Genomic DNA, 20,677 nt, shown 5'->3' with positions numbered 1-20,677 from the left:
AGCTAGAGGTGGGGACCTTGACTTAAGAGAAGAAGCGGGAGGCGTGTGACTAAGTGTGGCCTGAGAGGGGCGTAACCCTCGACGGCTAAGGGGGCGTGGCCACGTGGCGAGCGGAAGCGGAGAGCCCGGCGAGGCCACGTGGGGGGGATAGCGTGAGAGCCGACCTGGAGCTGAAGCGGCTGGGTGCGGTGTGCTCCGTCTGGATCTGAGCCAAACCGGGGTCTAGGCGGAGCCCCGGGGCGGGGCCAGGACCCAGCGGGCGGTCTCCCAGACCGGCGGGGCCGAGCCAGGGGGCGGAGATGGGGAGTCGGGCGAGTAGAGCTGATCTGCGCTCGGGCAGACGAGGCTTAAATCCGAGTACAGCCGTGGGCCCCGTTGTCTTCCTTCCTCCGCCGAGTCGGCAGCAGACCCGGGACCCGGGAGCGAACGCTGGTGAGGACCCCCACCCCCACCCCCGGGGCCGCCATTCGGCCCCAACCTTCTCCATCCTCAGCCGCCGCCCTGCATCCCGGCCCCAGTCCTTTGCTCTCCATCCCAGTCGCCTTGTTCCTGAGGCTCACTGCAGCTCTCACGCTCCCCAAGCTCTTTGATCCTCTTTCCCCAAGCATCCTCTCTCATCCCATTCCTCCGGAACCCCGCTCGGCTCCTTCTTCCTGGACTGCTTGCCCCCTTGTCTAGATGAGGTACCATGCTAATTCCCATCTCTGCCCCGAGCTGCCTTTCCTGCCCCTTGTACTTTGTCTCTGAGGGTCTACATGTAAAAGAAAGCTCCCTTCATAGCCCTAGGGGACTTGAGCTTAGCGAGGAGATCATCCCTCCCAGCACTGCTTAGCCTGCCCGTCGTGCTTTCCGCGTCTCCCACCTGCCAGGGAGAAACCACCTTTCCGAGCCGTCTGCTGAGGCAGATCGGATTGCATTAAAGTCCTGGTAACCCTGAAGCTGGCCCCAACAGGTAGCAACGATCGACCCCGTGGCAGGGCCAGCCTGAATGGGCAGCTCGGGCTTGGGACAGTCCTGGTGGCGTCATCCCTAGCCGAGAAGCTCCTCTGAAACTTATTCAAAACAAAACAATGCCATAGTCTTCTCCCCCGGGCCGGTGCGCCTGGCTGCGAGCGCGAGATGATGTGGCCTGGGGAGGATTTTGCAAAGTGGGGACTGGGGAGTGGGACAGTCGGGTTAGAAGCCTCCAAAAAGGCCACGGAGACATAACATTCTGTGCTTGATCGGGCTGGTCATAGGGCCAGAAACATCCAAGCTGGATGGAAACTTACAGAAGGGAGGCACCTTTAAACTCCCAAGAGAAATAAAATCTGCCCAGGGTCACAGACAGTGGAACCCATCATCTTCAAAGCCAGGGAAGAAAGGGCCTAATTAGCATCTTGCCCTGAGCTTGGGACCCATCTTCAAAGCAGAAGATCAGTGAATTAATTAGTGTTCCTGCTGAGGTCCTGATTTTCTAGTCAAGATTAACCCCACCTGTGCTCCTACCCGCCAATCTAGGAAGACCTTGAATTGGAGTTCCCAGGTTGGAGGCTCCAGCTGGAACTCATTCTCCAGATAGCCCCTGTGAGAAGGGGGGAGGGGGAAGAGAGAGAGGCCAGAGAGGGATGGGATCCTCAAGCTTGGCTCTTGTCCTAACCTAGGATATTTCTTTTAAATGGCTACAAAATATCACTTCCAGGCAGCTTTCGCAGATGCCCTTGAGGCACCAAAACCCTAGATTTTTCGTCCTTGAAAAAATCTGAGAGAACACTTGTAAACTCCCCTCACAGTGGTAGTTGCTTCCTAGATCATCCCTTGAAACCAGGGCAGTCTGGGGAGTTCATTGTCCCTCTCCCGGGGAGGAGCAATGGCCTTCCAGCTATCTTAGCTGCTACTCCCTCGCAATCCTGCCTACTTTCCTTCCTCTAGAAAGCAGCATGGCCGAGCAAGTGGCCCTGAGCCGGACTCAAGTGTGTGGGATTCTCCGGGAAGAACTGTACCAGGGCGATGCCTTCCACCAGTCCGACACACATATATTCATCATCATGGGAGCCTCGGTGAGTCTAACACCCCCACACCACCCTCACACCACCCTCCCGCCTCTTGCTCGCCTTCCAAATAGTTAATGGCACATAAAGATGGCATCTCAGATCTGGAAGGAAACTTAAGAGGTCATCTGGACAGAGGATTTGGTCACTTTGGACCTCACCCGTAACACGAAGGAACCTTCTGGCCCCAATTCTCTAATCCTAGTCTCAATTTGTCAGAAAGCCAGAGAAATGGGTTGATTTGCCCAATCAACTCAAAAGTCACAGCTTCTGCTTGGCAGAGGTCTGGGTTCTCCTAGTGGTTCTCTAGGCCCAGTTCCTCCTGTTCTTCCAGCCCTCCGCTCAAGGTCGTTTCTCCTGGTTTTTTGTCCTGGAGTCAGGGCTGCGATTATCCCCCTGATTTTATAGAGGAAAATAAAACCCAAAGAGCTATAGTGATTTTCTCCTCTAAGTCAGCTTTCCAGCTTCCCAGCTAGAGCCTTCCCTTTCCCACCAAAATCAGGGTGGAGAAAAGGTGGTTTGTTGGGAGGCTGATAGAGGGGAAGAAGGCAAGGTGCCACTCCCCAAGACCAGTGACAATGTCTTGAGGGAAAATGATGAAGAAGGGTCATTGGTCATTCTTCCTTATCTGCTGATTAGTGAGTTTTGTTATTTCTTGGTCTAACCTGACTCAGGCATCTGTAGGTGTGGTTTGGATAGACTGATAAGGGGCTTCTTTGGGCCCCTTGGAGTGACTAGATACCCCACTCTTTCCCTCTGACTGAGCCCCGAGGTCCCAGGGTGTGTGAAGACCTTGAAGGGGTTTACAGATCTGAGTTGGTGGATTTCTTTTTCCCTTTGGGTCATTTATTGACTTGTTTCTGGAGTGCTCAAAGAAATAGTCTTCTAAATTAACTGATTTGAGACTTGAAAGGCAAGCCCTTGCTCCAGAAGTTTTGGGGGCCCCCGGCCACCAGTACCTTCTTTACCAAGGGCAGCCTGGCCAAGTTGCGTTTCGAATTCAGGGTTTGGGCCTAAACTTGCCCTTCTCAGCTCTGAGCTGCTTGAGGATGATTTGCTCTTTAGTGTAGCGATGCCCGTCAGCATTTGCAGAGTGCTACAAGGTTTGCCAGGCACTGTTCTACCTCTGACAGTGCTTCTGTGGGCCTCCTTAACAATGCTAGCATTTTCAGTGAGAAAGGAGCTTTGACTGACCCCCAAACTGAGCTAGGAAGAGCCTGAGCCGCAGTTTAGATTCGGCTCTTTCCAGCTTTAAGCCCTCCCCCACAAATGCCGAGTCCCTTCAGCTCCACCAACATCCAAGGCACCTTGGAAGAATCTGCTCTGCCGATCTTCAGACATCAGAGAAATGAGACTCTTCTCTTGGTCAAGTACCTTTGAACAGATCATTCCTCAATGGTTTCCACTTCTGCAGTGGAGTCCAGTTGTTGGGTGCTTACTGTGTATGGCTCTTCCCCCCTCCCCCTCCCCCCCCCAGGAGATTTGCAGCTGAGAGCCAGGAGTTGGGGATTTTACTCTGAAATGACAGAGTAGCTTGAGGAATGGCAGCTTGTAGAGAAAGTGGAACGAGCTAGCAGAAGAGAACGAGAGCAAAGAGAAGTCTTCCCTCCTCCCTTCTTCCTCCTCCCTCGCTTTCACCACGGCTTTCTTAACTTCCAGTGCCTCCCCTCACATAGCTCACTGTTTCCCAATCTTTAGAGAGGCCAGGATCTTGTCGACAGACTCATTTCATTGAAGTAAAATAACATTGTGTCATCAAAGGAAGCCACTGAAAGCCCCAACATATAGCTCCGAGTCCGTGCCCACAAACTTCCATTCCAGAAGGGCTTTTCTTCAATTACTGCTTCAATTCTTCAGTCAATCAAGCGGTTGTTAAGAGCTTATGGGGTGTCAGGCAGTGACTATGTAGAGGGGGTGCAAGGACAAAAAAGAACCAGTCTCTGCTCTCAAGGAGTTTAGGTCTGAGAAGACTGTGTGTGTGTGTGTGTGTGTGTACGCGCACGCATGCGTGCGCACGTGCTCACTTGTGTATACACTGACTAAATCCAAGGTGGAGAATGGGGAATGGAGAACCAGGTAGAAGGTGGTACTTGGGCTGAGGCTTGAAGGAAATGGAGCGATTCTAATGAGTATGAGGAGGTTTGGGGAGTCCCCAGGCATGGACGGAAAGCGCCAAGAGCAAGCAGGAGGAAGGCCACTGACCTACAGAGGGCAGAAAGGGGAAGAGCGTGTAATGAGGCTGGGGGGAGGGGGCTGGGAAGGGCTTTTTCAAGGCCAGGCACCAGGCCCCGGGCACTGAGATAAAAAGCCATAACTTTCTAATAAACTCAAGTCTGATCGCTGGACTCCTGGATGGTTGGGCTCAGGTGGAGGCCAGGCCAGGTGTCCTCCAGCTTCAGGCCCGTAGAGCTGGGAGTAGTGGCTGCAGGTCAGCCCACTTGCCGTAGCGGAGAACTGGCCGGACAGTCCCAGCAGTCCAGGAGGTTGCGTTCCGTGTGGAGGAGAGAATACCGTGGAGAGGGAGAGATTCGATAAGGCATTTGTTATTGGAAAGCCAGGGCTAATGGGATGGAAGGAGGGCTCCAGGAGACACAGTGGAAGTGGCAGAAAATAGAGCTTTAACCAGAGAAAGAGAGAATGAAGCTCTACCAGGTGGTGGTGCCCTGATCAGCCTCGGCCTCTGGATCCCGGGATTCCAGGGCGACCTTTAGCTGTCCGGGTGGCTGCCTTTGTAAACCAGCATCCCCGATTATCAGCCCTAGGCAGAAAGTAGAAAGTAAAAAGGCAGTCCCAGGTTGTGGGGCAGCTGAGGTGGGGATTGCTGACAGCCGGACTAAAAACGCTTTTAATAAGCTGGGCGAGCTGGTTTCCCAGGCTGCCTCACTGGGGAAATGATAAATTATAATCGGGAGACAGGCAGAAAACAGAAAGTAGCTATGTGTGCTTTTGGTAAAGCAGAGCTCTGGGAGACTCGGGAGCTGGCCGTGGCAGCGCATTCTGGGCCAGGAAGGTCATGGGACATTTACCTGCCGTTGTGGTCACTAACAAGTCAGCTTAGCTTTGATGCGCTCTGCAAAGTCTCTGTGGGTAGCCAGGTGGATAGAGTGCCAGACCTGGAATCAAGAGACGGCTCAAATGCAGCCTCATGTCCTCGTGGGCTGTGGGACCTTGAGCAGATCATTTCACCCTGTCTGCTGGAGAAGGAAATGGGCAAACAGTTTGAACACAATCTGAGTGAGGGGCTGGACTCGTCCCAGAAAGATTTCCATCCCAAAGGCGGCTAGGTTTTGCCCTTCCTCAGACTCCTGGCCCCAGAAGCTAAGGGCTTTGGGCAGTAAGGCCTGAGCCAGGAAACCAGCTTGGACCCGGGGGGAGGGCGGGGCGAGGACGGGACTATGGGGGGAGTGCTCCCCTCTGGCTGCAGGTGAGGGCCTAGGACTGTGCCTCGTGCCTCCAAAGGAGGCCTAACGGGAGACCTGGAAACTTCTCAGGAGACAAGGTGAAAGGCCCTATTCCGAAGCTGTCCTGACCTGTAGTTTCCTCCTCCTCAAAGTGCCTTTGTGGGTGATGCCCCCTCCCCCGCCTGCCTGCTCCATAGCAGTTCTGCCCCAGGAACCACCTCGCTTAGGAGCTATAGGCAGGTTGAGGGAAGCATTCCTGCCACTAAGTGATTCCAGAAGTTCCCTTGGGCCACAAAGAAGTGGGGGGCAGGGTGGCTGGAAGCTAGGGTAGGGTAGATCTTTAAAGGCCAGGCCTGGTGGGGGCTGGATGGCTGGAGAGACTTCCTCTTCCCCCTCCCAGGCTTTTCAGGGACTTCCTCAACCTCTGGTCATCAACCTGGGAGACCTTGACCTCCTAGAGGTCACATATTGGAGCTTCCCAGGAAAAACTTGGGCCATTTGACAATTTGCCCTTTGTATAGGAACCGCTTGGGATGGTGTTGAATAAAAGGCTCCCTGCTTCCCTCTAATGTGGGGAACAAATTTACATAAGAAGTGAACTCCACTGTATAAATGTAAAGAGATAAATACCTGGTCAGATGGGGGGGGGCAGTTGTTGTAGAGCAGGCACAAGTGTTGGGGGGGGGGAATCCAGAAAAGCTCTGTACACCAAAGTCTAGCTTCATCATGGGGGGGGGGCCCCCAAGGACAGAGGCAAGGAGTCACGGGAGCCCATGATGGGAAGTGCCCAGACCTGAAGCTTGGCCAGATCCCTGAATGGGAGGGGAAAGGGACAGCTCCTGGCAGCAGGTGTGGACAACTAGCTAGAGAGGTCAACTAGGGGCGTGTTGAGATATGAGGGGAAAAAACCAGTGGGAGGAAGAGATGTTCCCGAGGTGCCGAAGGCAAACTTAGCCAGTGATTGACTGTGTGAGGATGAGGGAGGCAAGGGTGAGCCTGAGATTGCGAGCTGGGAGACTGAGGAAAGGAGGGGAATGAGCATTTCTGTAGTACCTGCCGTGTGCCAAGCTCCATGTGCCAAGCTCCGTGCTAGCGCTTTTCCCAAACAGGATCTCGTCCGGCGAGATCGGAAGGCTCAGAAGAGGGGAGGGCGCAGGACAAAAGAGGGGCAGCTCTCTAGGACGTGGTACCCTGCCACTAACGGAGACTTCCCTCGTTGGCTTATTAGACTCAGGACCATTACGTGGCAGAAATCGGACCCCTTCAGGCCAGGCCCCAAGTGTAGCAGGGCGCTTAGCAAGTAAGATAAAGCGCTGGCCCTGGGCATTTTGTAAGAGACTGGCGGTCATTTCTGGGGGGAAGAGGTGACAGCCAACTTGCTGATCCTTGGTGGAGCAGTTCTGGTGGCTTGCTGATGAGCTAGCCCCTGGGTGTGGTCACCAGCTCCAGAGAAGCCCTCCCGCTTCATTGCTCCCCTCCCTCCTGCCTGTCTCCTTCCCCTAGGAGCTGTCCCAGGCTAACCCTCCCCAGCCCAGCTCATCTGGCTGTACCTCTGCTTAATACAGACAGGCCCCATCTTCCTTCCAAGGCCGCCCCCCCCCCCAAGAATATGGGCAGCAGTGGTGGGGAGGTCTGACATTCAAAAAGTCTTCCCCCCCCCTCCCTGCTTGGGCAATCCTAAATGGTCTCCTCTGACCCTTGGCTATTTGCTGCACTTCCTCCTCTCCCAGAGTTCCTGGTCAGTGCCCCAGATTTGGTCAAGAGTTAAAAAGAGCCATCCCTTTTTTTTTTATTGAGCTCACGGATTGGTGGCTCAGAGGGGCCTTAGAGAGTTCAGGACCTTCGTTTTGTAGCCGAGAGAACCGAGGTTGCGAGTGAGCTGGGATTCATACCCGGGACCTCTCTAGTCTCACTGTCTGTTTGCTTACTGCCTTTTAGTGGAGACTGTGCATTTGAGAGATTAGGGGGTAGAGAGAGCCAGGAAGGGAGACAAGACATGAGGAAGTTCACCGTTGCCCAACCCAGAAAGGGCAAGACCTCTCCTGGCCATGTGACTTTGGACAAGCTCTTTCCTCTCCGATCCTTGGGCGGCTCGAGAGCGGCTTTGCTCAGAGGCTCCTTGCAGCTCTCAGTCCCAGCTCCTGCTGGCCCCTTTGCTGAAGCCATTTCTGCTGTGTCATGGTGACATTGAGGTAGCTCTTCCCAAGGTAACACTCCCCATTTGCAATGACTCACCTTTCCCCATTTCTAAGACTTCAGCCTGGGGCTTGCTGGGAGGGGCCTGTGCTGTTCTTTCAGCAAGTCCCGCCCTCTCCTCAGTCTCTCCCCTGGTCCTCCCCAGTTCAAGTCTCAAAGCCAGCTCTGGAGACCAGCCAGCTGAGCCTGGGCCAGGTCCGCTCTGAGCAAACAATCCAGCAGAATCCCCACCCACCCAACTCGCCCAACGCCGAGCTCCTACTGGGCCCCTTGAAGGCAGCCTGAGATCACCTCATTGGAAGAGGCCCGTCCCTTGCCCCCAGCCCCTCACGGTTGGCTCCCCGCAGTTAGCTGTCGTGCTCAGGATACCCCTGGAGAACAGAGGGCGCAAGCCGATGTGTTCCCGGAGGGCCACGGCCCCCGCCTGGCAACTTCTCACTCCGAGGGGACGGGTCCAGCTTAGAGAGAGAACATAAGAGTTCGGTCACACAGCTAGTGAGGGGGGTGGCAAGAATGACAACTGACCCCATAACCTCAGGCTGGAAGGGATATTTCAAGATCGATTGCCCGGCCTGACTCCTCGCTTTGACAGATGGGAAAATAGGCTCAGACTACTATGGACACACCCCTCAGCCTCTCCCCCCACCCCCACCCCACCCCCATTCCCGGGAGGAACTGCAGCGCAGCCTTTCCCTCCAGATCCCTCCCTCCAGAGCGCAGGCAGGGTTTGATTGGAATTGAATGCTTTCTGGGCCTGGGAAGTTCTCCTCTCCTCACGACACTGCATACAGAGTACCAGGGCAAGCCTACCCATGCCGACTCGGCTACTAACCAGGGCAGCTTTGAGTGACCTTTCAAAGCCTACAGCTTTTGCATTCCTCCCCCTTTGCCTTCCCTCCCCCCCCACCTCGACTTGCTTTCAATGGGAGACTCAGAAGGGGGGTAAGGAGAGCTCTTGGACGTCCCTTGAGTGGGTATAAATGGGAGGAAGGAGTGGCTCACAGGCCCGGCAGGCTTAAAGGCAATCCCAAAGGTCAGCCCACCCTTGCCACCATCACAGCCTTTTTCCATGTCGTAGTGTGAAGAATAAAGGCCCCAAGGCAAGGGAACGGGGCCCTAAAACTGGCTCTGGCCAATTGTAGTACCGTGGGGTCAAATGGAGTGGCCAAGGGCAAGGGAAGTGACCCCCAGCCAGCCCCCTTTAGCAGCTTCCTGTGGACTTTTAGGCAGCGATCCCCGGGAAAGACCCGAGGAGTGGAGAAAGCTCCCCTTCACGCCAGCCGCCATGCTCCTGTGGGCCCCTCATGTTCTTCCTCCTGCGGCTGGCTGCCTCTCACTGTGTTTGCACATCAAGATTTCTGTTGCTCAGAGTTGCCCTTGACAATGTTCTCTCTAACCCGATTCCTTTTTTTGGTGAGGAGCCCCAGCCTGCAATTTCCTGAGTGAGGAACTCCTGCTCCCATAGCATAGCAGCATTTGCTTCCAGTTTCTGGCCTGTGGTGACTTGGCCAGGGTCACACAGCCTGGATTTGTCTGGACGGGCCTTTACCCTGTGCTGCTAGTCGTCAGAGGCGATGGGATTTCCCAGAAGCACAGAGCTCTGTTGAGGCCATCCAGCTCTGGCCAAGAGAGCCTTCCCTATAGAGCATTTTCACCAAGTGGCTCTCTATCCTCTGCTTGGAGCCCGGCACCACCGTTGCCAAATAGCTTGAGTGACTCCGAAGGCTCTTCCCTCCCTAGAGCTTCATTGCCCTCTCCCCAACTCACCCTGGCTGTGCCCTCTGGGCCAATCTCTCCTGCGTGTCCCCACATGCTGGCCCTCCCCCAGTACCCGGAGACCGTTTCCCAGGCCACCTCCTGCCAGGTTGCTGTGAAAGCCCGGGCCCTTGCCCAGCAGAGACTGATGAAGGGGTTGTGGCCCTGGCAGCTTCTACTTCCCACCTCTGAGGCTGTAGGCCCCGGGACCCCTTTAGCCTCCTCATTCCCAGGCTCAGGCTGCCAGAGCTGGCACCAGATCTTCGTGTTTTGGGCAATTCCTCCTCACGTCAAATCTCCCCCACGCCAAATCCCCCAGCACAGTGCTTGGCACACCAGAGAGAGTTTTGCAAAAAACTCGTTGTTTGCCCTAAAAATCTGTACGGTTCTGTGTCGTGGAGTAGCCGGAGACTCTGCGTTCAATCCCTATAGAGCATTTTCACCAAGTGGCTCTCTACCCTCTGCTTGGAGCCCAGCCATCCATTCCCCCAGCGCTTCCCCATAAGGCATGGGGGGTGGTGAGGTCCCAGTGTGGCCAACGGGACAAAACGAGGCAGGCACGCTGGAGCGGAGGGAGTCGGTGCCCTTCTAGGGAGTGAACAGCTCGTGGGTGGTGGCGGCTGCTGGGCAACGTTTAAAAAAGGAACGGGGGAGCCTCCATGTTGTGCTTGTCTGTCCTGATCAGTCCCATCCCCTCTTTTCTTCAGGGTGACTTAGCAAAGAAGAAAATCTACCCTACAATTTGGTAAGTTTTCTCTCTGCCAGCTCCCTCGGCTTGGGGCACCGGAGGATGAGACAGGTTGGGGGAGGGGCAGGGGTGGGACGCCCACCCTAGCCCTGCCAATCCCCATCCTGAGCCCCCTTTTCCAGGTGGCTGTTCCGTGACGGGCTCCTTCCCGAAGATACCTTCATCGTGGGCTATGCCCGCTCAAACCTCACTGTGGCTGACATCCGGAAACAAAGCGAGCCCTATTTTAAGGTAGGGGCCCTGGGCTTGGGCATCACTGTCTGTCCATGTTACTTCTCCCATGAGGCCTCAGTTTGCCTTGGAAAATGAGGAGCTTAGATTCAATAGCACCTCATGAAGTCCCTTCCAGCTCCCCTCTTCCAACCCACTGCCCTGTTCCTTCCTGCCCCCTTTCTTCTGGAGGGGCGCGACCTTACAATGGTAAGATGGTGAAGCATGATGGGAAGAGCGCCCCCTTTTTAAGTTCCCAGCTCCATCCCTCCCCTCCTGGGTACCCCTTTCTGAGCCATCTCCCCCAGAGGTGAGCGCCTCAGTTTCCTGTCTGTGTTGCTCAGGCCACTCCCGAAGAGAACCAGAGGCTGGAGGAGTTCTTCTCTCGAAATTCCTACGTGGCGGGCCAGTACAATGAGCCGGCCTCCTTCCAGCGTCTCAATGCCCACATGAACTCCCTGCATCACGGGAAGCAGGCCAACCGCCTCTTCTACCTAGCCTTGCCGCCCACCGTCTACGAAGCCGTCACAAAGAACATCAAAGAGAGTTGCATGAGCCAGGAGTAAGCGTCCCCCTTGTCTCCCCAAGCACAACTGCCCCCCCCCCTTGAGGCAGAAGGGTCCCGTCCCTTCACCGTATGGACAGAGCCTAATGCTAGGCACTGGTGGGCAAGGGAATTCAGCATAGATTTAAAAGGATGCTCCCTAGCTTCCCCAAACAGGCCCTAAACTTCCTGTTGTTCAGTTACTTGGGTCTTGTCCAACCCTATCTGGGCTTCTCTTGGCCAAGATACCGTAGTGTTTTGCCATTTCCTTCTGTCACTCATTTCGCAGAGAGGAAACTGAGGCAAACTTGCCTAGGGTCTCACAGCTGACTTGAGATCACCCTAGAACTCGGGAAGATGAGTTTTCTTGACTTCAGGCCTGGTGTTCTATTTACTCTGGCACCGTTCCTGGCCTGGGAGTCTCCTATTCACCCCTACTTTGGGGTATTCCATTCCTGAGAAAGAGCACTGGGTTTGAATGTAGGCCCTGTTCTCTTTATTAATCACTGGCCACGGGACCCTGGAGCAGTCTTTCTCCATTTCTGGGCCCGTTTTCTCCTCTGTGACATGAAGGAGTTGAGCTAGCTGCCTGCTCCTGTGTCCAGGAATTCACAAGTCGGAGTTCCTCCTACCCAGGAGATCGGTTCTGAGCCGCAAAGATGGGGTGAGGTGGGGGAGGTAACCGGCTTCCCAGCTGCAGGGGATGAGTGACCTTGGGCTCTGGCTCCCTTTCTTCCCAACCAGAGGCTGGAATCGAATCATCGTGGAGAAGCCTTTCGGAAAGGACCTTCAGAGCTCTGACAAGCTCTCGAACCACATCTCCTCGCTCTTCCACGAGGACCAGATCTACCGGATCGATCATTATCTGGGCAAGGAGATGGTACAGAACCTCATGGTGCTAAGGTGAGCGGACAGCCCCGCTAGGCCCAGGAGAAACCCTGCCTGGCGGCCAAGAAAGCCCCAAGCAGAGGGATTCACCAGGGGCTTGGGGGGAGACCAGGTCCGGTCAGGCTTTTTGCCTTGCCACGGCTGCCCTGGCATTCATCCTTATGGCGCTCTCTCCCCAGATTCGGGAATAGGATCTTTGGACCCATCTGGAACCGAGACAACATCGCCTGTGTGATCCTCACCTTTAAGGAGCCCTTTGGCACTCTTGGCCGCGGGGGCTATTTTGACGAGTTTGGGATCATCCGGTGAGAGCCAGGGCCGGGCTGGGCCTCCCTGGAGGATGTGGGTCCTCTTTGGGGAGCTGCCACAGAAGAGGGCGCCCCCCCCCCACTTTATTCCCCGGGGTTCTTTGCTCTTTGCAAGAGGAGCTGAATCTGCTCTGCTTGGTCCCGGGAGGCAAAAGCCCCAAGTCACCAAGATTCCAGTTTTCCTTTCTGGAAGGGGAGGGGATGGAATGGGCTCAGAAAGGCCCAGGTTCCCATCTCGGCCCCTTTGGCCTCCCCCTCCCCTCTGTAAAACAAAGGGCTGGCTCCCAGGGACCTCCCTAGCCCTCTGTGACCCTTTGCAGCCATCACCGGAGCATTTGAGAACTTCTGCCCAACAACAGGTGTTGGCATGGCTCCCCAGCAGAGGCTGGCAGAGAGCCTGCCCGGGGGACTCCCTCCTGTACGGGAAAGAAAGCTGGAGGCCTGCTCACATCCGAGGCTTCTTCCAGTCAGCTTTGGGATTCTTAAAGCAGGGGCGGGGATAGCTTGCCATGGTGGGGTGAGGGCTAACCTCGGCCTCTTGGATTTAAGTCCTCCCGCTGATATATGCGGGCTGTGGGGGGTGCCCCAAGCAGCTCACACTCACAAGTGGTTGTTGGTGCATTGGCAGAGGGAGTCGGCACATCATGAGTTCCTCATACAATTGACACCATTGACGTGAACTCAGAGACGGGAGGAAAGAATCTTGGGAGATGTCCTGAGGGAAGTGGAGATGCCAACGGGACCTGTGCTAGAATTGGGAAGAGATATGGGCTCTTGGGGCTTTAAGAAGGCCTGGGGTGGGGGTGGGGGCATCAGCAACAGTTTCTGAGGTACCAGGTATGAGAGGGCAAAGGGCTCTTGAGCCGCCCTTGAGAATGGATATAACAACATGGTCTAGAACGTCCTAGGATAGAGGGTGGCTACAGTAGCCTGTGCGGTCCCGCGTGTGTTTCTGTGCTCTGGGAACGCTTTATAGTCTGGTGGAGTCCGTGGGAAGCTGCCCAGGCTGTGGGCCTTGAAAGCAGGTGGCTGGGAAGGGGCCTCAGTGAATCCCAGGGATTTGAGTGGCCATTCAGTTGAACCCATCTTCAGGCAGAATACCTTCTCTAGCCCTAGTGATGACTCCATCACTAGGCTGCCTCCAGGATGGGACCTGAAGACCTCCCACCCCTCCCATCCCTCCCATCCCCCGGTGGATAGCTCTCACCAGCAGTTTTCCTTCCAGCAGGTTGCCTTGGCATCTTCCCACTGCTATGGGTGCTCCCACTTCTATCTCCCGGAGCCAAGCAGACTGAGGTTTAGCCTCCTCCCGAGAGGAGGCCCTTCAGAGTACGAAGGCAGCTCCCCCACGGCCCCGGAACTTCCCTAGGCCAGATGTGCCCAGTGTCTAGCTGCCCTTCTGGAATTCTGTCACCTTGCCCTCATGTCTCAGTCCTGACCCGACCTCCTCTCTGCCCCCACAGAGACGTGATGCAGAACCACCTCTTGCAGATGCTTTGCCTGGTAGCCATGGAAAAACCCGCCTCCACCAATTCCGACGATGTCCGCGATGAAAAGGTCTGCCTTTGCCTTGGGGCTGCCCGGGGACCAAGTTAGGCTAGAGATGGAGCACACGGCGCGAATGCCAGAAATACATACTACCCACAGGAGGAAACTTGGGCTTCCTGGTCATGGGTTGGGCCCAGGAAGATGGGGGGGGGGGGGGGACTGGAATCTGACAGTAAACTGAGGGGTATGGACAGCGTCATCACCCCTCCTCCCTGGGCCTGACTTTACATGTCTGTAAAGTTAGACTTGGAGGATGGACTCCAGGCCCTATCTCTCTAGGGTCCTATGGCTAAAGCACCTTGTGGCTTTTGAATTAGTGGGCCAGTGAGCTGACTCTCTGTCATGCTGCTGAAGTTGAAGGATGCATGTGTGCCCAACAGCAGAAGCAGGTCATGGGAGGGGGAGGTATCCTCCCCTATATCCCCCAGAGCCCCCATGCCTATTGATCCAGCTGATACGTAGACTGGAGACTCAAGTTTCTGGGACCACTTGGGCTTGCCCAGAGGATCCAGCCCTAGGGACCACTTGGGCTTGCCCAGCGGGTCCAGCTCTGGGCTCTCTGTGTCCCCTGTCCCAGCTCTCATGCTTCCAGCCTTGCCTCTCACTTTGGACCTGGTTTATGACCAATCTGCTCCCTTCCCTCTACTCTCTCAGGTGAAGGTCCTAAAGTGTATCTCGGAAGTGAGAGCCACTGATGTGGTCTTGGGCCAGTATGTGGGGAATCCAGATGGAGAAGGAGAAGCTACTAAGGGCTATCTAGACGACCCCACGGTTCCCCAGGGCTCCACCACTGCCACGTTTGCTGCCGTGGTCCTCTACGTGGAAAATGAAAGATGGGATGGTAGGTGCTGTTCTCTGTCCCGGGATCTGCGGCGAGCATCTATGGAGTGGCCACTGTGCCCTTGACCTCCGAGGTGGCAGTGACTTCTAGCTCGAGTTCTGGGAGCTTATGGGTCCGCTTTTCTCTCTGCCCCACCTCCCCTGGTCTTTGGGGCATTTCAGTGATTCCCTCAGCATGGTTCTCTGAGGCCTGCCCAAAGCACAAACAAGTCTCTTTTGCCCTTGGCTGAATTGAGGCAAACACCAGATGTTTCCAGAAATTTTTCTTGAGAAACTGGGGGGCAAGAACATGTCCTTCTAAAGCTAGAAACAGAACCTAGATTATCTCTCCTTATGTAACTAAGCTTTGGCCACAGATGGCCTCATCGCCTGCCCCACTTCCTGTTCCTCCCCTCAACCCTGCCCAGGGCCCTTTCCTCAGACCATTCCCTTTTCATTGGCCCATGGGACAGTGAAATCGGCACTTCCTAATACCCTTCAAGCAGGGGTATGATTTTAATTATTATTATTTCATGAAAGGAAAGAATTCTTTTTTAAAGTTTTGAGTTCCAGGTTCTCTCCCCTTTCCTTGAGAAGGCAAATGATTTGATATGATAATAATGGATATGAAGTCATCTGGGACATCCTGATGGATTTGCCCTTTCCCTCCCTGGAAAACCAACTCTTTTCCTGCCTCAAGGGGAGTGATGGGGAGGTCCCCAGACCTATGGCCTTCATGGGCCAGGAGGAAGTGAGAGAAGCTCCAATTACGGTCCCTGCTGCTGCTTGGTGAATCATGGGTCTCTCCTCTGTCACGTACAGTGAATGCACCAATGCCAGAAATTAGATGGCCTGACTCCCAATTGAATGGAAGCTCCGAGGCTAGGAACTGGTTCATTTTTTTTTTTTTTTTTTAAATTTTCATACCCAGCACCTAGCACGCAGTAGGCACTTAATGCTTGTTGAATTAACATGAATGCCCGTTGTGTAGGCACTGAGAATACAGAGGGTCCTGGTCCTCCTACCCAGGAGATTGCCCGGCCTCCCAGGCCTATCTACAGCTCTGGTTAGAAGCCGTACTCTGAACAGCAATTGAGCCCACTGGATTCAGTGGCCTTCTTTTCTGTCTGCTTTCTGGTGCAGGTGTCCCCTTTATCCTCCGCTGTGGAAAAGCCCTGAATGAGCGCAAAGCGGAAGTGCGGCTGCAGTTCCGGGATGTGGCCGGTGACATCTTCCAGCGCCAGTGTAAGCGGAATGAGCTGGTGATCAGAGTGCAGCCCAACGAGGCCGTCTACACCAAGATGATGACCAAGAAGCCGGGGATGTTCTTCAACCCCGAGGAGTCCGAGCTGGACCTGACCTACGGCAACAGATACAAAGTGAGCCTGCGGCCAGCCGTCACGGGCAGCTGCCTGGGAACTTAAGCGTTGGCCAAGCGGCCACCATGGGCCGGGTGACGAGGGTGACGAGGGAGGGTGAGCCAGGTGCCGAGGAGAGGGCCGGACCAGGCATTCCTAACTGTGGAAGGAAGGAGAGGATGATGGGACCTCTTTATTGAACCTTGAGGAAAAGAAGGGAGTTGAGCAGAGGGGAAGAAGGAAGGGAAAGTCCATTCCAGGCACAGGAGAAGAGAGGGCAAGGCCAAGCAGGGAACAGCGAGCATTCCAGTTTGGTTTTTAGTGGAGAATAATAGGAGATGAGGCTAACGGTAGGCTGTCACCAGACTGGGAAAGGCCTTGAGTGCCAGACTTTGGAAGTTGGGTGTTCAATAAGCACTGACACATTTTCTTTGTTTTTTAAGAGAAGTAATGGGACCCTAATGGTCTGTAAGGGAGTTGACTTGGACTTCAGCATGAAGCAAGGCAGGAGGAGAAGTTAAGAGGCTGTGACAGAAAATAGGAGGGTCTGGACTCGGGTGGTCATGGTGTGAATATAGAGCAGAGGGTGGTATGGGGCAACTCCGATGTGAAGATCTGCTCGTTCACCTTTGGCCGCCTGGTGCCCATCTGGGACTTCAGGAAGCTGGAGCATATGCAGCAGCCACCCCCTTCTAAAACCACCTCCGCAGCTAGGCTAACCCAGGCTGAAGGTAACCGATGGTCCGCTGCCCATCAGTGAGTTGGGGGGGTGTGTCCACCCCCAGCACGAGGACTGCCCCCAGCAGAATGAGTAAGGAGAACGATCTGTGGAGCGCTTAGAGCTTGGTCAGACATTGGAGACGTCAGGGTCATCTGTTGCACCCTGGGCCGTCGGCAGCGATCTGGACTTCTGGCTTGCCACTAGGTGACTCTAGGAGAGAGATTGCGGACAGTGACTTTGTGCACTTCCCCTGATGTGACATCCTCTTTGAAAGTGAAGGGCAGGACACAATAGAGGAACTAGAGAGAGGCAGTAGGGGAAGGTACAGGAAATAGGATATGGCTGCTCGGTGACGAGAATGTGAGAGTGAGGAGAGAGACACAAAAAGGAGTTGGCTATGACTTTTGTTAAATGAAATTGAGGCATGAACTTCTAAGCACTTTCAATTTACTTGCCATTAAAAAGGAGTCTTTAGCTCCTCAGAGAGCCCAAACGAAGGCAGACGGCTCGGTCGTACAGACACGAAGAGAGAGCATTCAGAAACTCGAAGGCAGCATCTGGATGAGAAGATAGTACAATTGGTTTCAAAGCTTGCTCCAGCGTCATCCAGAAAGTAAAACCGAGGAAGGAAGTCAAGCCAAATAGTAGGATTGAGCCAGGGGGAAGGGACTGCTGGGGAGACATGGCAGAAAGGCAGAAGCTTAGTCGAGACCAAAGTGCGGATGAGGGGAGCCTAAGAATCTGACCAAAACCCCTGCAATGCGCCAGAGAAGTCAGAAGCTGAGGCAGGGTACGGCGGTGATGCAGGGCCAGAAGGAAGCAAAGGACATCCGTAGTTTGATCCTCGTGTGGGGTTATGGCACCTTCCCCTTCCCCCTAGTACTAATGTTGCAAATGTGTGTGAAACAAATGAGAGAGTAGGTGAAGGAAGGGAACAAGCTTGGCTGCTCCCTGGCTGGCCTCCCCATTGTGGTGACTTCTTCCGTCTTATTTACCTCTCCGGACCTTGCAGGATGTGAAGCTGCCCGATGCTTATGAGCGCCTCATCCTTGATGTCTTCTGTGGGAGCCAGATGCACTTTGTGCGCAGGTGAGGGATCCCTTAGGGTGGTGGAGTCTGGACCACTGCTGCCCCCTTTCAGGACAGAAGGATTGGGCTGGTTTGGGGACTGATGAATCTGGACTCAAAGTCTACCTTTGGGGTCTGGAACTGGTCCCTTGCCTGCCCTGGGTCTGTTTCTTCCTCTCATACCCATGATCCTTCAGTAGCCTCTTCCTGGAAAGCCTTATAGCCTGATGAGGGAATAGGAAGAGAAAGATGACCGTGCCCAATTCCCACAGGACTAGCCCAGGTCTAGCAGGCTTTGTTTTTCAGCTAGAAAGATTTGGCCAAGTGGCTGTTCCCCCAAGTCTGAAGGCTAAGGTTGACAGGTCACTTAGCAGGACCTGGGTGTTGGAGAAGACCACTCTCCTTGCCTCTCCCTCCCCCTTCTCTCTTCTCTTTATGATCTCGTTTCTTTTTCTCACCCTCCACAACCCTTAGCTGGGGGCCTCGGCAGCTGCTGCCATTTGGGTGCCTGGGAGTCCCACCCCTCCGGGCATCACTCTGCCCTCCATGTGAAGCCATTGGGCCTCCTTTCTCTCCCCCTCCAGTGATGAGCTTCGGGAAGCCTGGAGGATCTTTACACCTCTGCTGCACCACATTGAGAGGGAAAGCCCAGCCATTGCCTTATCTTGGAGGTGGATGGGGCTTAGGGGGCCAAATGCTCCAACGGGGCAAGGATTTTGCTTTTTGTTTGTTTCACAATGGCCCTCCCGGATGGCTGATAAGAGAGTGGGTTCAGTAGGGACCTAAGGGTAAACCCCACAAGCGAGGCCCAGTGAGCCACTAGCGCCAACCCCCTCATTGTTCCCCATCCCCAGTCTCCCAGCTTCCCGGCCTCCCGTTGTCATCGTCTTGGCACATCGGCCTTACTTCGGGTCTGTCTGTCCTGTCTCTCTGCCCATCCCCTGTTCACGTTTTACTCACCCAGCAACTCTTGGGACCACAGGACCGGGAGCCTGGCCCTGGGGGACAGGGAAGGCCCCATCGAAAGATTCCCTGGCCCCCTGTACTCCCAGCAGCCGGCACCTCCTCAGCCCTGTTTACAGCTGCTACCAGACATGCTTCCACCTGCTTGGGCTCCCAGAGCCAGCCAGCTACATTCCAATAGCAGCCACTAGAGGCGGCCTTTGTTTCCCCTCAGGACTGCAGCTTTATGAATACAGAGAATTACCAGTCCCGCTGTGTGCGTGGTATTCACTGCGTCATGTCCTCCATCCCGGGTGCTGAGAAAGCAAAGGCCTAAAGTTGCCTCAGCTCTCTTAGACTTAACACATCCCGCCTTTCTCATGTGTGCCCTCTATCAGAACAGGGTGTTGCTCACAGAAGTGTGAGCCCCCCCCCCCCACCTCTCCCCAACAGTGCCATCTTTGAGAAGAGGCCGCTTCATTATTTGCCACCACCCCCCCTTCCCCCCCCGAGGGAGCTGGGTGGTCCACTCCCTTCCAGTACGGGAACACCCTGGATCCCAGTACATGGAGCCTTCACCTCTGGAGGCAGCTTATCAGCCTGTGGGAAGGACAGAACTGCCAGTTACCAGTCATAAGGCCTTGGGCTTGAAAGAAGATAATCCCAAGGCTGTCTTACTTTTTGCTGATGGAGGACTTGGCAGGCGCCCCGCTTGTCTTGGGCTCTGGGGCCAGAAAGCAAGGCCTTGAGTAGAGAATGGAGACATTGTGTGCACATACTCGGAAGCCAGTTAGCAAGGCAGGAAAGTGTGATCAGCTGCACAGCCGCTCAGGCTTTCTCTGGCCGCTCACACCCCCGTCGCCCCAGAAACTGACGTGATCCCATATGTGTAGGTATATGAAGTAGGGGTCCCAATCACTTCCTGGGGATAATCGTCACCTCACAGCTCCCACATGCAGTAACGTGACCCGGTTTTAAAAGCTGAGGGCCAGGGGACTTCAGGAAAGGCTTTTGGGAAGTAGAAGCCCTGATTTCCCCTCTAGAGCAGGGATTAGGGAGAGAGCGAATGAATTTCATGCAGTTCAATTAAGCTAATGTATTTACCAGGTTAAGGCACAGTTACCTAACAACTTTGTTCCTGAGCTGGGGCGGGAGAAATAAAATTATGCTTTGCCCCCCAAGTAACCTAGAAGAGCACATCTGGGAAGCTCACTTCCCGTGGTTTCCTTTAGAAGCTGGCTATGCAGAGCCAGGACTGTGGCCTTTGGAGAATTGGAGGAATCGCTGAGAGGAACTCTTCTTACAGCTGGAAGCAAACATTTACCTTCTCCCACTTCCCAGTGTCTGATGCCCCGAGACCTGCATACACATTGCCCCTCTCATTCATCTGGATAACGGGCCCATAATGGTCCATGGCCAAAATGCACTGGGTCTCAACAGACATTTAACAGGTGAACTGTCTGGTGGTCCTTATTCTATCAGGGGTAACCCCGGCCCCCACTCAAAAAAGAAAGAAAAATGACTTGTGTTTGGGAGCTTGGTCAGCTTTCCCCCTACCCTGTCTAGGCCCAATTTCCCTATATGGTATTCCTCCAGAGCTTTAGGGTTTTGCAAGATGTTTTGCGTGTGTTGGGTTAGCGGTTGTTAGCCTTTTTTCAGATGAAACTGGAACAAGTCAGAGGGGAGATTGGAATTGAACTCTTGCCTTTGGGGCCAAAGCCAAGCTGTTTTTACGGGTGCTTTGGCTGGGGTGTGGAGGCCCCACACTTAGGCCAGCCCATATATGGCAGATTCTTCTTGGGAAGTCTCCCTCTTAGAAAAGTGCCAGCCTGACTCAAAAAAAAATGAAGAGGGCTACTTAAAGGAACTCCCAAGTATTGGATCTTGTCCCTCTGGAATGGGACACAAAGGGTGTCCTTGTTTTCTGGTTGGGAGTGGGGGTGGGAAGGAAACATGCATTTGAATCTCTAAGGAGCAATTGGCTGGGAATTGTGGCCCAGTGAATCAGTAGACAGAAAGTCCAGTCCAAGCTTAGTTGAGATTTGGCTGGGATGTCGGACATCATCCTTCTATGGTGTGGACGTTGATTTCATCATCTGGCATCTGAGGCTAGCTGGCGCTCTCCAGGTAGGGGAGCGAAT

At 54.6% G+C, this 20,677-nt stretch overlaps 1 protein-coding gene across 1 annotated transcript; it reads left to right on the top strand.

Moving 5' to 3' along the window:
- Nucleotides 1-119: 119 nt before the first annotated feature.
- G6PD (glucose-6-phosphate dehydrogenase) lies at nucleotides 120-18,748 on the top strand. The gene is made up of 14 exons (XM_031944718.1): nucleotides 120-432; nucleotides 1,912-2,039; nucleotides 10,090-10,127; nucleotides 10,253-10,361; nucleotides 10,685-10,902; nucleotides 11,629-11,787; nucleotides 11,952-12,077; nucleotides 13,544-13,637; nucleotides 14,283-14,469; nucleotides 15,591-15,826; nucleotides 17,539-17,615; nucleotides 18,179-18,265; nucleotides 18,449-18,505; nucleotides 18,577-18,748. The coding sequence occupies exons 1-14, from the start codon at nucleotides 300-302 to the stop codon at nucleotides 18,746-18,748; spliced, it is 1,821 nt and encodes a 606-aa protein (XP_031800578.1). The 5' UTR covers nucleotides 120-299.
- Nucleotides 18,749-20,677: the final 1,929 nt, after the last annotated feature.

This window comes from Sarcophilus harrisii, chromosome X (assembly GCF_902635505.1).
Source record: "Sarcophilus harrisii chromosome X, mSarHar1.11, whole genome shotgun sequence".
NCBI classification, from domain to species: Eukaryota; Metazoa; Chordata; class Mammalia; order Dasyuromorphia; family Dasyuridae; genus Sarcophilus; species Sarcophilus harrisii.
The sequence above is the reverse complement of the archived record's forward strand: the minus strand, read 5'-3'. Positions and strand labels throughout refer to the sequence as shown.